General features: G+C 42.3%; 1 protein-coding gene across 1 annotated transcript in view; it reads right to left on the bottom strand.

The window, feature by feature from the left end:
* Positions 1-16,911, bottom strand: part of sorcs3a (sortilin related VPS10 domain containing receptor 3a) — a gene marked incomplete at its 3' end in the record, with an annotated part of 284,577 nt that extends 267,666 nt beyond the window's left edge. The window contains exon 1 of the mRNA XM_079238262.1: positions 16,738-16,911. Within this exon, the coding sequence (XP_079094388.1) occupies positions 16,738-16,905 (168 nt within the window). The 5' untranslated portion in view covers positions 16,906-16,911. The remainder of the gene's footprint in view (positions 1-16,737) is intronic.
* Positions 16,912-18,116: the final 1,205 nt, after the last annotated feature.

The raw sequence follows: 18,116 nt of genomic DNA, 5'->3' as shown, positions 1-18,116 counted from the left end.
ATGGTTTTAAGGAACATACCTCAACAAACAGTCGTCGTAACAATGTAACAGTTTTAACTGAGTGACTTGAAATTAGTCCCCTGAACTATTCTGGTGTGAACTCACATTAAGTTTCTATCATTGTGTCTGGATCTCTGCCAGTAAAAACCTGCACAGAAAACTGACAAAAAAGGAGAAAAAACTGTTTATTTCGTGTTTACAGTTAGACTGTAGGTATCCCTCTTAGTCTGTTTCAGCTGACAAGAATTTAACCAATATAGACGGCCTTACACGCAAATCTCCAAAGGCATTAGAGCTTGTACGGTCATCTCCAGAGGTGGATATTCCTGGTCCAGAAAGTTAAAGTCCTGTCCGGCAGCTGTTCCAACCAGTCACCAAACGGGCTGAATTTAATGAGCAGAGTTTAATTGCCAGGTAAATGAGCCTGTTAGTGAAAATATTTGTTCTAAATGTGCAGGTAGATCCAAAAAAACATGGCAGGACTTTTACTTTCTGGACAAGGAATTACCACCTCTTGTCATCTCCAAGGGTTGCATCCAGGTTGTGTGACTGAATGCAAACTGGTTGAATAAAAAAAAAAAATAGTTTGAGCCCGTTGATGCTGAGGATTTCATCCCAAAGACAACTGCCAAAACTAAAACAAAACCAAGTGTAAAACAGCACCTGAACTTAACCATCTAGTACCACTTTACTGCAAAGTTTGTCCACTTTGGAGAAAAGTACAACAGCAGCAACATGAGCAGCACACATCTCACTGGAGTGGGGTGTGGGGGAGAGGGGGTATGGTCACCAAAACAGATTTTTGATATTGAATGATCACCTAATTAATACATCATGTGAAAAAACTTTAATTACTTATTGCTGAAAGTCGGCGTATGACAGCCTTCGCATTTTAATCAGCATTATGCACACTTAAGAAGATAATGCCATTTTCTTTTACAGCATACGCTCCGATGATGAGCTCCCACTGTGGACAGTATGCGCGCTGCAAGACTTGTAATGTGGACCCTGTTGGGCTTGAACGAAGTGGAGGCAGCGGCCATGAACTGGCCTTTAGGTCCCGTCTCCTTGTGAGCATAATTATGTTCAGCAAATTTCATCCTCGTCCTCTGGGAGGCTCGAACACACTCAGAAACGTTCCTGGCAAACTGCCCCATGGCTTCCTCTGTAAAACAGCAAATTTTCTTCATGTGGCGGCGCTGCAGGAGGAAAAATAAATAAATAAATCAGCAAGTCACAAAAAACGGTTATGAAGCACTCTCCTGGGGGGACGAGTGATCATGCTGAATTTTAAAGCCATCTGTGGATATTCTGTGTCCTGCCTCAGACCACATAAACAAACCAATGAACAGACTGACCAGCATTTCCTCCACAGCTGACACACCTCTCTCTGAGGAGGGAGGGATGAAGCAGCAATGAAATCATATGCCACGTCGAGACCACTCATTCCCAAGGCGAAATACAGCCAAAAAAAAAAAAAAAAAAAAATCTACTCTGAAACTAAAGCTCCTTTAATGCAAAGATATTCTGGAGACGCAGGAATCTTTACCAGCTGGATTATCTCTCTTGTAGCACCCTGCTCTACAAATGCTCTTCTGTCTGGTAAACCATGTAGCTCTAAATTCAATTACGGCCACATAAACATTTCCATGTGTGGTAAGTGAGCTGTGAAAGGGCAGCGTGCAGGCCGGGGTTGCAGCTGGGAGAAGCCAACAGGACCTGATCCACTTCCAAGCGGCAGAGGAAAGAACAGATTTGGGATGCTGCAGGAGACGCGCTGTAATATTTAGCATGCGCCCAACTCGCTACACTGTGACAGTCTCTAAGACAGCAGCGGTGTGTCTTTATCGCACGGGCGTTTGTCTCCCTGCTGTCATGTTTTCATCCATTTCTACAGCTACTGGTGTCTACGCTCTCATCCCATGCAGACTGGGGGTAAACATATTTATTTCAATCGCAATCACAGAATCTTATAATCTGGCAAAAAAGCATGACTTTTGTCTCAGCAGGATTAGTATGGTGGAATCCGTCCAGCTGACTCCAGATCTGTGCTGCAAATCTGCTTGTGCTCATTCTAACTACAGCTCCAAAACAAAAGAGGTAACAAATAATCAGCGGTCTTCTCCTTGTGCTCTACTTTCCCTTTACCCTCATGTCCTGTAACTCTAATTACACTGCACTATTTTTAAGACTATCCACTCCCTCTAGTGCTGGACAAAGGCACTGCCTGAGGAGCAGCCGGCAGGCAGGCAGGCAGGCAGGCGGCAAATGAAGGACCACAGGAATGACAGGAGGAGTTAGCCTCCTTCACTGCAGGCTGGATGTCGTGCCAAGCTGCTGGTAGGAATCTCAGCAGTGGACCGACGAAAACACTTGTTTGATGAGAACTCACAAAACAGTGAGCGTAAAGATGGCTCCGTGCCCGTGTTAAGCTCCGTTTCAGGAAATGGGGTGGGCAAAAAGTGCGAGGAAGCACGAACAAAGCCACAAAGCATAGCAAAACAGGCAGCAGATGAACTGGGATACAGAAAAAAATCACACTTGATTAAGCTGCTCTCTGCTGTGAAAAAAAAGCTGCTTGGTTTGGATTTAAGTGGCACATCTCGATAATTACCTAAGCTGGGTTTATTCAGAGCGACTCTGTGGGTTCCCAAGAAGGCCTAGTTTCCCTTGAATCCCACATCCCTCATCCATCTCACTGGCTTGGATGATGTAGCGACGCCTTCATTCGCGGCCCTACCTCTGCGAATGTTAATAATCATACACTTCTTCCACTTTCCTATCTGCTTCCCCAGCACTTAGCGGTAGGATGTGGCGTTTACATGATAAATGATGCAGGCAAAAACACAGCATTGTGTGTTGCTTTAATAAGCCATCACTTATTATATTAAATGATCCCTCCACATGCCCAAGATTATCCCTGTGCACATCAAGCTGAATGCACTGATATGTCATGAATGCTCACTGCAAAGCAACATGTGCAGAAAAAATAAAGGTACGTCAGAAGTCAACGAGCTGAACGGAGCTGAATTCATTAAGTGCAGTTGTTACAACACTCCACACGCAACAAATCCGTGCATCCATTTGATGGTCACATTTAAATGCCATCTTCATCCTCATATGTTTAAAATCAGAAAGGCAGTGAAATTAGATCCATCCCTTCAACATAGCTAATATCACCAGAGTGTGGGCAGGCCACACACACACAAAAAAGGAGTTAATTCATAATTCATTCAATTTTACATAACTGACTTACTTCTGAAGGTTACATAGTAACATATTCATTGTTAAATGGAGATCTGTGGTCAGCTCAGGCCGCCATGGGCTTTTACATGCGCACCATGTTCCAGGCTGAATCGCAGTGTTGGCAGACAGCGTGAAGATAGTTTCACTTATTTTGGCATTTTACAGGTTTCACCCTGTTTTTTCTCTCATGAGTTTACTCAGATGAAAAGGTCAAGCTTGAGCGAATGTTCCCACCATTACATAGTGACACCAAAGGGAAAATGTGCAATAATTAAAAGGGCTTCGGCATATGGCTGCTATCACTAGCATGCTGTGTCACTTAGTGGGAGCACTTTGGGCCTTGTTTGAGCAATAAAAAAAAAGAAATGGTATCAGGAAATAAATGTAGCAAAACATCCAGAGTTGTGTTGGCCATGCTATGAGACTGATAAGGTCGGCGTAAAATGGCAGGGATGGTTTTCTCAACTGTACGTATAATGAAGTACAATCCAAAACTAATAAAAATACATTCAAAGACTAGCCTTTTCAACAAGAACAGGATTACATAATTATAATAATAAAAATTAAAAAGAAAAAAAAACAAAAAAAAAACATGCTTTTGGGTTTTAAAAGGTGACTTTCAATACAAAAAGCTCCAATGTGACACAATCATGAAACTATGACATCTGAAATTACTTTTCCGAGTTGGATTTTGGGAAGATCTGATTCTCTTATTCCAAAGAAAAAAAAAAAAGAAATGCAGTATGTGAATAGGCACATAGAACACCAGAAACTCATACATACGCACAAAACATGGACTCTGAACTGTCAAAGACATAAGAAAGAGCTTGTAAGATTACTTTCTGAAACTTGACAGCATAAAGGATTGGATGGACTGTGAAGCCACATGTTTTATTTGGTCAATACTTAGTTGTGGAATTAAAACAGTTTCCTGTTTGAGGTGTTGTGTTTTCCCAATCCAGTCCAGTTAAACACCTGGATCTTAAGATTGTACCCGGAGAGAAATTACTACTAAATTTGAAATGTAGACATTTGAGAATAAAACAGTTGCTGCTGTGTTTTATTTAAATCACATCGGTGTGTGGTAGTCTGAGCTCAGTGTTTTTATAATGTGTTTGCTAGTGTCAGTGTAGCTATGGTTTCCAATGCTGTAATCACATGCACTTATGCACTAGGTATTATTTTAAGTTCATACTGAAACTGATTTCTTGAAGAATTGCAGCAGTTATTTTGCCAACTTGTAAAAAAAAGTACAATACTCATCTTTCAGGTCTAATCTTTGCTTCCTTTCTTCTCCATGTCTGTCATTTATCTTGTGGTGACTGTTGGTCCAACCTCTCTGGCTCGCTGATCAGAGAACATTAGGGCCATGGATTTTCTGAAGGCCTGCTGAACTTAGCTTTGGATATGCAGATGAGTGTGTTTCTGCCAAAATAAATAACTAATGAGGACTTCATCAGAAAAGTAGGGGGGGGGGGGGCAAATTAAACCAAAAAGATTAATTAGAGAGAGCTACCGGCTTCTGCATCTGTATGCACTGTCACATTTCATAAGCTGGTTGCTAACTTTAGTTTGGCCTATGGGGATGATGACAGCTGCAAAATAAGCGGGCGGGAAGCTAAAACTAGAAAGCTGTGAGTTTGTCGTTACAATTTACTGTGATTTCAAAAGCAGCAACACATTTGCATGCCTGCCTTTATATTAACTGTTGATATCATGCAATACTGCTTTTTTCTCTCTCTCTAAACCACAATAGAAAGCAGAAAAGTCATTTTTTGGCTTATTTTCATTGTAACCCTGAGGTATATAAACCACCTGGAATGACACTGAGCACCATTGATTATAAAGCCCCGCTATCAGTCCCCGTTTGACAGGACTGGGGCAGCAGTGTGGCTTCTTTCCTCAGAATTATTAGGATTAAGAGGGTTAAAGCTCCACTTTGGGGCAAGAGAGCTGCCAAGAGGTTGCCAGGTTTGTGTTGAATAAATGCCCTTATTATCAAGAAATGGCCAAGGAATCAAATGTATTTTCAAGAAGTTTATTTCATTAGTGCTACAACAAAAGCAGGTGAAGCTTCGTATTGTGAAAGGACAAGCTCTGCCTCGTGCTGCCTTTTATGTGCTGCTCTCAGCACGGTGAGCCACACTGCAGAAAATGACTGATTTTGATGCTGGCAAAACCTGGCTTGTAAGCTGGGCCACGTAAAAAGTGTCAGACTAAGGGGTATTTATTTAGTTGCGAGCATGTTAGTACTCATTACTCAACATTATTGCATGTACAACCTTAACTCAGAATGCTGTGAATAACGTGTAGAAACAAACTGAAGAAATGGGAAAATGAATGTTGGGGGTCGAAATGCGGCCACTTGGGTGCGACTGTTACAGTAGCAAGACAAATTATGCAGCTGGCTGTTACTGTAGCAGTAGCTGTAAACTAGACGAGTTGTCAGCATTTTCTTCCTCATTATGGGGTTCCTGTGTGTGATTAGATCCATTTACAGCAGGTGTTAGATACACTTTTCCATTTCTGTGTTTATTTAGCTGCTGTCAACAAATGAGCCATGCTTTGTCAGTTAAAAAAATAAAAAGCCCAAGTTAAAACTCCCAACTCATGTTGGTGGTTGGACTTTTAAGTTCATTGTTGCTTCCATCCATTAGCAGCAGAGCAGATTTAATCATACACAAACGGACATGTTCACACATTTAAGTCATTTAACAGCAGGCTGGATTCCAGGATCTTCACAGCCATATCTGATGTAGAATCAATAGCAGCTCTTTTCATCCCCACGGCAACAGCAGACAGTGACGACCAGCAGGATGCAGCAGCTTCAGTCCTCTGCATTACAGCTCAGCAAACTTAATGACAGGTGGCAAAAGTGTATCTACTGAATTCAGGTGCCAATTCCCAAAGATCACCAGAAACTATTAGCAACTGAAACATGTTCAGTAACAGATGGCAGATATGTTTTGTTTGTTTTTTTCTGTCAGTGATGCAGGAGATCCATAAAAGTAACTGTGTAAATCTTTTCATTTACATGTCATTTTTTAGACTAAATAAATGAATAAACAAGGAAAAAAAAACTTGGAGAGCACAGACCTCCACAAAGCTGCTCATTTCTCCTTATATTGTGAAGAATCCTTGAAAGATTCCAGTGTCCACAGTTACTTTCAGATCAATCCCAATACTTAATGTAATTTAATATAATTTAAACTGGACCAAGATTCTCAGAAAAAAAAAACCAAAAAAAACCTACACATTTGTTTTTTCAAAAAGTAGCTAATAAACTTAAAGACATTCAAACACACATTAACTGAGTGTATTGCATATGAAACATGACTCATTACTTGGTAAAGCCAGGAAAAAGAGTTTTATGTGGATGTGACTTTTTAAGATGTTTAAAATAAGTTATTAAGTAATTAAAAGTAAGTGATGTCCAACTGGACATTTCCCTGCTCCAACACATCTGATTTATTATCAACAAATCCACAGTGATTTGCCTGATTGTGATCAATTCATTTAAATCTGGTGTGCTGGAGCAGGGACATATCTAAACATCCACATGTTAGAGGTAACCCCACTTTAACACACTGAATGAATAGAATGGCTTGCAAAGAACTTAGTGAGGAAAATTGTTAATCTGAATCAGGTGTGTTAAAGTAGAAACACATCTAAAACATGTGTGTCTGTAGGTGGAAAGAGGGTCCTGAGGACCCTAACTGAGAAACACTAGTTTAACCCTGAATGGTGTGGAGGTAACCCTACTGTAACACACCTGACTCCTGTTAGCAGGCTTGCAGAGAACTTGACAGAAGTTTAATTAGGCTGAATGAGTTGTGCTGGAGTTTGAATAAACTAAAACATGCAGGGTAGGGGGTCCCCGAGAACCAGGACTGAGAAACACTTGTTCAAGTCTAAACAATTACTTTTGAACACATAAACTATCCACACAGTTATTTCCTAAACCTTGTCAAATCTGTCAACCGAGGTTTACCAAAATACCCAGAGTAAAACACAAAAAAAAAAAAAAAGGAGTGAAAAAGAAAGTATTGGGACACAAACTTCACAATTTGATCAAATTATGAGTCTGTGTTGAAAAGTGAGCTGAACAATTAGCATTTTCCTTAAGTGGTCCGGGTGCCTAAACTTAACAATGAGAACTCACAGCAAAACTAAAGAGCATTAAAAAAGTTAAAAATAAATGTAATGTTTCCGCACAATTTTTCTGAAGTTGCTTTTAACAACAAATGATCTACCTTGCAAACAGCTGTCAAAAGATTCCAAGGTGACATTTATTCTCCGTAAATGAAAAATATAGAAGCAAATTTCAGAGAAAATGCTAATACAAAGTTTTGCACTCAGTGTTATAAACATAACTGGTGCCTTAACAAGAAGTGACATTTTACAAAAAACTGAACTACAGTTCATTAAATCATGCTCTGGTTCTTACTTTTTAGTCAGCATATTGAATGATTGAATGTTCTTTTTTTTTTACAGCCTCACGGTAGTAATTAAATCACACAGGCTTGAGGTCTTAGCGACATTTCTATTCAGCGACTAACCAAATGGATCATTAATGATAGGCTTGTATTATTCTATGCAGTTAACAGTATTTTTCTCCAGCAGGATTATAAAAGGCCACATTTTCCTGCGTAAGATACTTCCTCAAAAAAAACACCTAGAAAAGAGCATGTGGATTAATAATTCATTGATATCCATGGCCACTCACTCCATCTTGTATATAGACGAGCTATTGGTGCCATTCGCACCAAGCAGTCCAAATAACTCTTACCACGACATAAAATTTTTAAAAGCAGTTCAACATGAAGGCTGAGTAAATAAAAGACAATTACTGCGCGTGATGGAAATGTAATGTGGTTGAAATTTAAAAGAAGTATGGATGAACTGGGGGGGGCACATAGCCAGATGAAAGATGATTTATTTAAAGCCACTTTACAGGCAGAGTTCTGTGCCAGATGTTACGGACAGTCGCAAGTTAAAACACATCTTAGCTTTATAGTATTAAGAGAAATTCAAACCCAAAATCAGGAGCATCCATCACTTGCTGCAACCAGTGATGGATGCTTACACAATCTGCTCTGTTAATGATGGGGGGGGGGTTGGCATTAAGGCAGGTTATTACCATTAAAATCCAAATGGAAATAAAGAAGCAGACCTGATTGTAAAGTTAATGCAGCGTAGACACATTTTACAGCCACTCTCCATCTCTCATAGATAAACCAGTAGATCACTTTAATTAGACAATGTGTTAATTGACTACAGGTCCTGGGGTGTGATGTGTCAACATTAGTCTCCGTCAGCGACAACCTCCTCCAGGCATGACACCATTCAATCTGAACGAGTGAGACGTGATACTGAGAGAGTGTTTGTGTCTGAGGGATTCTGTCTTTTGTTGGCGAGCGCTTGTGGGTCTGGGCGTCTGCACTTTTCTGTATTTGTGACCTCGTGAACGCATAGTAAAGTGTGGGAGAGGCAGAAGGAGCACAGAGAGGAAAAGAGAGAAATGAAGCGGATAGAAGGCAAAGCTAAACAAGGGAGAAACACAGTGTGTGGTCTGTTGCTCTGTTTTGGTCTGCCACCGTTACAGGCTCATCACCTGGAGCCTCTCCTCCCCGCCTGCCCAGTTAGGTTGGGAAATGGCAAGGGATGTCAACATTACAAGACATCGCACTTGGGTTTTAAAAAAGAAGGAAAAGGTCAAGATAAACCAAACCTCTGGGATTTAAAAGTGTCGAAGCTACATATTTAAGTCCATCCTTGAATGTTAAAATCAGGAAGATATACCCACTTGTAGGTGGTACCCCACATTCAGCTACCGCATCATAACATGTAATCAGTATTAAAAAGGTTAGGTCAGTGAGAAAAATGCTATTTGAAGGCAGTAAATATGAAATATATTCTATGTTTTGTCCATTATTGGGAACAGTTACAGAAGAGTTACGTTCATAAATGCAGATCTAAACTTTATGGTGTAACAAAAGAAGAGCAGAAACAAAGGACAGAACCAAAGTCAGCCCCTGGTTGTGAGTCTGACACGGTGGTTCTCAAGCAGAAAAGGAAGGTGTGTCGCCTTCAGGCTTCCACTGAGTCTTTGCTTCAGACAGATTTTGGGTTCTTGTTTGCTAGAGATGGTAGGATGGAGTGGGAGATGAACAGGTAAACTGGGATTTCCTCAGCAACAATCAGGGTGCAGCGTAAGTCTTTTGTGGTGAAGACTTTTTAAAACTTTTTCTTTCAGCAGCCTAGTTTCGTTCCAACTCCAACCAGTCGGTTTAGGTGATGACTGAAAGGATACAAGTGGCTGAAATGATCTCTCCTCAGAAGATAGTCATGCTCAGCCTGAGCGATAAGGGGATGACCTTGTATCTAGAGGGAGTTTGACATGGAGCCTTCTCCCTCTATTAATCCAAAGATTTCAGCAGAGGAGAAAAGTTTTATTAGGGGTCTGTGTCTCCAAATTGAACTGGCTATTTGTGCAAACCTGACCTCCAATCAGCATGATGGAGGGATGGACTTCTATGGACTGGGAAGAACATCTGGGATGAACCATCACACAGTGGAAAATTCAATTCAATTTCATTCAATTCAATTCAATTCAACTTTATTTGTATCGTGCCACTTCACAACAATGTTGTCACAGGGCACTTTACATACACAAATCAAGATACACATCATTTCCAGCCAATTCATACATATCCTATAATATAAACCAACTAATTGCATCGAGTCATGACTTCGATCCAATCCCCCATCCTGAGCATGCAAGCGGCGACAGTGGGAAGGAAAAAACTCCACTTTAACAGGAAGAAAAACTCTGGCAGAACCATGGACAGAAAATGGACTGCTTTCAGTCCAATCATATATTTTCTGTCAGAAATGGAGTAAAGATCCAAAAAGGAGCATCCAAACAAGTCGAACTCCAAAAGCCAAGCTCTGCAATAGTATGGAACTGGATCAGTGTATTTCCGCTTCAGTATCGGTAGAGAAATGTCTGGGATTTTACAGTGACATATGCAGCCTTCAACTTTAAATCTGTCCCAGGGTTGTCCATCTAGTTTTCCATAAGATGAAGACAATCAAAACAAATTTTAATCCACATTATTGAATTTTAATAAATGTATGAGAAAACTCATTAAATATTTTATCTGTAAATAAACAAAAGTCAAACAAAATGAAAGAAATCCGATTTTTTTTCTCCTCTTTCTACGTGTCTTTTCCTTATAGTCACAACTTCTTCTGATTGGCTTGTTGAACAAATGAAGTCAAATCAGTTGTAACCTGAACCAGCTATCCATCCATCCATTTTCCCAACCTCTTAGTCCCATTCAGGGTCGCAGGAAGGTGGTCTGGAACAACTAGTTTCTAAATAAATGCACACATACTTTATATCCTGTCTCACACACAACACACACACACACAATAGTGTCAGTAGAGTTGTTTGTGATGCAATTCATAATCAGTGGCCAAGTAAGATCGTATTAAGCACTCTGAAGTCATAGTGAGGTGGCTCCCATCAGCCACAGTGGCAATCACACAGGAAACATAATGAGACCATTAGATTTGACAAAAGCAGCCGCTGAAGCTTCTTGTCCCACCGGTTGGGGTTCCACTTTGCACATATCTTCAAAGCCTTTTAGCAGCTTGATGTGATCTGAGATCAACGACGTGCTGCAGAAGCAGGTGCAGTGCATTCTGATTGCATTGCCTCCTGAATGGCCTCCTTAATGTTGCAGCGTTTCTGCGGCGAGGAGACTTTTAGCATTATGTGGCTGTTAAGTGCATCCTGTGACCTTTAGCAGGAGTTATAAAATGCTGAAAATGTGCTGACCCAGTTCAGTTGGAGGAAAGCGCTGAACTTCTCATCGCAGTGATGAGAGTTAGTTATTGTTGATAATAATGTGTGTGTTCTTGTTGTTTTTAAAGTTATGTCATTAGCATGCTCCTATTCCCACAAGGTAAAACAACAACAACAACAACAACAAGCTTTTTTTTTTTTTTTTTTTTTTTTTTTTTTTTAACTATGAATGGCTGAAATAACATCTTGCGTCACATCGTGCTGGTTTTAAAAGACGCCGTGAAACGGCTTTTTTTTTTTTTTAAATCCCATCAGGTGGAAACAGGAGGTCAAGGAGGAGTGTCAGCTGACCACGATGGTTTGGGAACTGCAGCCAGGAGCCACTTCTCCATTCATGTGGCACTTGGCTTCTTGCCATCATAATGGCTCAGAGAGAAAACAGAGGATGAGAAATCTGAGGACACTAATTAGACCAGGATTAGGAGGAGGGATAGATCGAAGGATAAAAGGGACACGGCTCACTGGAAGCGTTACTTTTTTTCCCTCTCTCTCTCTCTCTCTCTCTCTCCTTCTCTCTCTCTCCTGTTCCTCCTCTGAAGCAAAAACCACCAGGGTAGCAAGAAAGGAAGGAAAACTCAGAAACGGCTTCATAAAGTATTAGTGTCGCTCATTTAGCCTAAAGGATGGGACGGGTTGTAGGGAAGTGAACAAGGCGTGTTGTAAAATCTGATCGTCTCACTGCAGAGATGCTGTTTGGGAATGCAAGATGTGGCCTCTGTCCTTGTTAGCAGCTTCTCTGGCCTTTTCATTTCCACATAATGGATGCTGTTAAGTGTCCATAAGATGCAAATAGCAGCCAGCATGAACTGCTAAGCATTCAAAAGAAGCATTCAAACCCTTCAAAAAACCAAGATCATTTATTGACACCTTCTCCGGAAGAATCCAATACCCAGCAAAGAAAAGAGGGTTTTAATGGTTTACGCACGCTGGAATATGTGTGGGCGTGTGTGTTTGTGTGTGTTTGCTGCATGACATTTCAGCCTTTAAAATACTGCTCATGAAAGTCTGCATGTTTCTCTTTGCTCCTCAAAAAAAGGGATTTGGGAATTTCAAACACACAGTCAGCTCCATTGATGACTCGCCAGATATGGATGACCTGCTTCCGTGTGAGTTCTCATGGCTTTAAAGACCACTTGAACCGAGCCCATATCATGCTGATTTTTTTTTTCATCCTGCCCTGAAATCAACACACAACAAGAAAGAAAGTGCCACACGCTGCTGCGCATGAGACAAATATTAAGAAGCAAATGTTAAAAAAAAAAAAAAAAAAAGGAATGCGGCAGCCGAAAATCGGACACCCTTAGAAGCTTGTGCGTGGTTTTCTTAAAAGAACGTATTCATTTTGATTATGCTGTTGAGAAGAAATCTCAAGGTTTTCCTTAGAAGAGATGAATGTTTCAACATCGTACTGTGAAAGCTATCCATTTTGCATTCAAGCTGTCACTCACAACGCCATTATGTTCACGACTGCCGAGGCCGGGAGATAACGCCGCCTCAAAACTGCTCCAGGAAACAACTTGTCACGCCACCGCAGGGATGCGTCGTCGGAATTATGTTCATGAATATCATAAATGACAGTTTGTCTCGACATGGCTACCATTACAGCGCCAGTTAATATCTGAGGTTGAGGCTCTGAGATAACCTGCACCGGCCCGAGGCGGAGACATGCAGGGCCACATGCAACAGCAGCAGACAAGCAGAAACAGAAGTAGGCCGGGTGGGGGCCGAGACAGCGACTCGGACAGGTACATAGAGATAGTGAGAGTGCATTAGCCTTGTGTACATGCCTCAGAGGACACGCCACCGTCCCCCCAAGGGGAACTCACGGCAGCATGCGTCCTCCCACAGGTAGTCACAGCACAAGACACGGCCGACCAATCTGCCTGAAATAAGACCCAGAGAGAAGTCTCCCAACCGGAGAGGTTGTGAATTTACGGTCGATGTTGTGATCAGTCAAGCAAACAGCCTGCGAGTCACCCAGCTTACATTCATCTACATTTATATTTTTGGCATTTAGTCCCGAGGAGGTGAAGTGGGTGAGGGTGCAGGGAATTGGCATGTTGGTTAAAGCTTAGTGAAACAGGGGAGTGTGTGCCCTCCAGAACATGCCCATACGAGTTTCTGTCAGGACTTCCACACACACTAATGACTTAGTTGGGGGGGGGGACTTTCCTGATCCCAGTTTATATGGTCGTTTAATTAGATTGCAGCAAAATCTAAAAGATCTGCTTGCATATGTGGAAACAAGCTCTTTTCGTTCCATTTTAACTGGAAAAATCCATCAGTCAATTCAGTCTCAAATGACGTAGAACCAGAATGATGAACTTGCCCCAGAGATTAGCAAATGTGTCCAACAAAGAAAAAAAAAATCTATATTTCTCCCCCATCTACCAAGTCAAAACAATGACTTAGAGCGTAAACAGAAGTCCTGAAACAATGAGACAGTAATGTCATTCTGTTATGAATCATAACAGCAGCTTCTCTGCTGAGTGCGCCACGCTTGGCAACCTTTGCAGAGAAAAAGAAAAAAAAAAGAAAAAAACATGGCAGCAAGTTGTGTTTTAATAATAGATGGGGTCTGGTCCCGTTGCAGGGTGAGTGTGCTTTAAAGAATCACTGGACCAAAGTTCAAAGTGTCTGCAGATGCTTTAAATACCACTTTTAAAACCTGATGTCTCTTTTTTTTATGACTGTAAACGTTCCCTGCATCAGGCCGAGCGAATCCTACGCAGTATAGAGAAAAATGAAAACATCTGGAAGTTTTCCTAAACTGAAATTAATGCCTGTCCTGAAGTAGAATAAATAATCTCTTCACTGGATGTCACTTTAACAAGTACTAAACAATTGTTGCAGACCATCCAGAAGAAACAAACTGCATCTCAGACAAATGAAGAAGTTCCAGGTTGACTGAATCAACACATCCCTGCATGGCCCGTAAATGAAGACAAACAATTAAAATGGACATTTGCAACATTTCAGTCTGTAATTCTGCTTTTCTAAATGTTTGTGTTCATATTTCACTGAACAAACAAACACAAGAAAAACTTGCTTACAAAGGTCAAATTCAGAACCAGTGTTCCATCAAACATAACGTTTCCTTTGCCCTACGTAGCGACAGTAAGATGCCAGTTGGAGTCGTGGCTAATTGAAACTTCAGTATAAGCTTGACTGAAAACCATTCATAAGAAATCCTCAAGATGGCTTCTAAACACCCCCCTCTAAAATCAGATTATCTGGATTATAAACACGGGAAATGATCTGCTTCTTGCCACGGATTAAACTTTGACTGTCCAGGAACAGTTTGGGACGGTGATGGTGATGTATAAAATTAACTTATTTTAGAGAACAAAAAACAAAACAAATAAATAAATAAAGTGGAAAGAGTAGTGGCCAGTTTTAAAGTCAAACTTTTACAAACCAGTCACACCATTCGTCAACCTATAAACCACAGTTGTCAAACTGTGGTCTTCCAGGGCCGCTCCCCTGTTTGTTTTTGTTGTTCTGTGGCTCCAACACACTTGATTCAAATCAAATGGACCATCATGACACATTAATTTCAGGTATCTGTGTTGGAGCAGGGAAACCGCAACAGCCTGCAGGAAAGTGTTCAGTAATGGCCGCAGCTTGACACCCCCACCTTGACAACCCCTTGGTGTAATAACACCCCTTGACCACACAGATCACCTGACAAGGATCTCGCAGCCTTCTGAGAGTGTTTACTTGATCACAGTTTTGTTGTTTTGTGTGTTTTTCGAGCGAACAGACAGGAAACATCAGCAGGTTTTGTTGTACCAAGGAACTGTTGCCATGTTTCTCATGTCTCTGCAGTGGAACCACTTAAAGACACAAAGCATGCTGAGATGATGAAAGCTGATATAACATCTGCAATTCTTCTAACCAGTTGGTCATCTACTGAACTAGTTCTTCCTGTAACCCAGTGACTGGTGCAGTTAGGGGCTCAGGCTGCCCTCCATCCATCACCAGAACAAGCACCAGCAGCCAATGAAGATAACGGCAGCTGATCTCCTCTTGAGGACGCTCCTGGGGCCAGACTGTGCTTCAACCTTCTCACCCTTTTTTTTTTTTTTTTTTTGGAAGAGGGGGGGCATTGAAACAGAGGCTCCTTTAGTAATATTATTATTAAAGCTCTCAAGTAAAGAACCAGAAGCACATGATAACCCCCTCACCCTCTGCATGCACACACACACACACACACATACACACACACACGCAAACACGTCCCTCTCACTGTGCCGTGGTCTTCACTGCGGGTTAAAAAAACAAGCCCATGCACCGTGTCCTAATCAGCTCAGACAAGACTGAATATGCAGGATTTTTCCTCCTTTTTTTCTTTCTTCCAAGCAGAATAAAGCAAAAGCAACAACAACAACAACAACAAATTAAGCTCATGAAGCCCCAAAAAGATGAAGAACCCAGAGAGAAGCAGACACAGCCTGTAAAACAGACTGATTCCCATCGTTTCAACGCTCTCTGATGATGTGCTGCATATTTATCCAGCTTACACGCAGACATGGGGGGGACTGGACTGCGATCCATGTTAGAGGTCAGTTAGTGGGACTCTGACAATTACTAACAGCTACTGCAAGGGATCAGACAATGCAGCAGCAGGTCACACCTTTTACTGCACGTACACACACATCTGTCACCAAATGCGTGCATGTCAGTGAACTTTAGATGCAATTTAACTAAAATCCTGTTTCTTTATTGGTTTTTAAAAAATGACACATTAATGTTTAATGTATAATTATATGCTTACAGTATACATATATATATATATATATATATATATATATATATATATATATATATATATATATATATATATATATATATATATATTTCAGGTTCCTGTATTTTGTGGACATTTGAAAGATCGTCGTGGTGATGCAGGTGGGGGTGAGACCCGAACCCCCAACACCCCCTCTGGAAAGTCTTTGGTAATGCAACAAGAGAGGCAGCTTTCCCCTCGTGATAAAAAGAAAAAAATGCTGATCATGAACAGTCCATACGCCCAAATGAATCCCAGTTTTCTCATTTTAAAAGACTCAAAACCAAAAAAAAAAAAAAAAAAAAAAAAAAAAAACAAATGAAGAAGGTGAAAAATATCTTTTTTAAAAAATGTACAGAGGCTAATTCCTTCATAAGACTTTCAGGATTTAATGGAGATTCATTCATTAATTTATGAGTCCCTCCTTCCCCGGTCAACCGATTTGGATTGAAAACCTCCCATCACTCAGGATGAATCATGCATTCACGGAATGTTTCCGCTCTAATGGCCAACTTCACATTTCACACTGAATCCACGCCTGTGAGACCACGCGCACTTTAAAATCGATAAAGTGAGAGGGGAAAAAATGATGCAGGTAGTAACACTACGGATGTGTGTGTTTGCTTCCCAGTGATCAGAGCGCGTCGGTGCGCATCTGTAGCTCGCAGTGCACCTGTTAACAGCGCACCACAACAGAGCGCGGAGTACGCGCCCCGTGCGTCACGGAGGTTGCTAAACTGCTCAACACACTCTCAGGTCGTGTGAAATGTTGGCACTGAAAAGCAGCCAGAAGAACACAGCAGAAAAAAGAAGATGATGAAGCACTTACGCTGCTGTTCTGTCCAGACCAGTAGACCACTGCGTGGTTGTGCGCAGAGTCCCCAGTCAGCGCGAAGGTGCTGCTGATGAGCTTGGACTCATCCTGTCGCCCAGTCCCTCTCCCGTTCTCCTTGTTCCATCTGAACTCGGACCTGCCTGATCTGTGCCCGTCCAGCATAGAACCCGGACTCCCCGCAGCCCCCGCCTCCACTCCGGCCTGCTCGGTCCAGCCGCTCTGGCTGAACTCCGACCTGCTTCTTTTGGCTCTCCGGAGCGCAGCGTCCTCTCCAATCTCCGCTTCAGAACTTTCCTTACTCAACCCAAACGGGGCAACTTCATCCCATCTAGCATCTCCGTGGAACTCCGGATCCCCCTCTGCTCCATCTAGGTGGCTGTCCACTCCAGCATCCTGGTCGGGAACCCCGACTTCTCTGAACTCCACCTGGATGTTCCTCAGGCTGACCTCAGTCGGGTCGGGTCGTGTTCCCAGCCGTAATTCCTCCTGCTGAAGTTGCACTGGAGATGGGCATGATGCACAAGTTATCTCCCCCTCGGCGTGTTGCAGGACAAGAGCGGCCATCAGCACCCAGAAGCCCGCGGAGAAGCGCGAGCCTGGGCAGAAGCCAGCCCAAGTCTCCATCGCTGACAGAGATTTGGGTGGGTGAGAACCGGTTGGAGACCTTATCCCGTCACCTCAACTCCCCTTCACTCAGGTCGATACAGGGAAAAGTGACGCCTCAACTGTCCGTCTGAGCGTTTAAGGGGGAGGAGGTGGTGGTGGGGGGGGGGGGGGCAGAAAAAGTGCTCTTCAGCGAAACTGTTCACGTCCAAGGATCTTTGGTTCGGGAAAGCCACCACACAGGAGGGAGGAGCTGTGTCGGAGCCAGCTGCCGAGTGAGCGCCCGGAAGAGACAGTGTGCGCGCGTGTGTCTGTGCGCGCGTGTGTATGAGAGAGAGCGCGAGAGAGCGAGAGAGAGAGAGAAAGAGAGAGACGCTGTCCGTGGTGCTGAATCGTCTGTTCTTTGAAGTAGCCTGCTTAAGATCTGAGAACAAACTGCTCGTTGTTCTTTAAAGGTGGAACTTTTGCTCCTTTCAGGATTTATTTTTCTAAATCATTTATCAGTATTTTATTCATAATTCTTCTGAATTTCTCAGATGAATTCCTCGCTGTACATTTGGTTTTTAGATCCCAATTGCGCGCAGGAATCACAAACAAATCTCTGCGCAGACATATCTGCGTGTGTGTGTGTGTGTGTGTGTGTGTGGGGGGGGGGGGGGGGGGGGGGGTGCAGCTGGCCGCAGTTTGTGGAATAGAGACACAAACGTGCCCCCACGTGCAGTCAGACGAAACGTATGCTGGTTGTCTGCAAACTTGCATCAACCTGCTGT

Source organism: Telmatherina bonti, assembly GCF_933228915.1.
Source record: "Telmatherina bonti genome assembly, chromosome: 3".
Lineage (NCBI taxonomy): Eukaryota > Metazoa > Chordata > Actinopteri > Atheriniformes > Telmatherinidae > Telmatherina > Telmatherina bonti.
The sequence above is the reverse complement of the archived record's forward strand: the minus strand, read 5'-3'. Positions and strand labels throughout refer to the sequence as shown.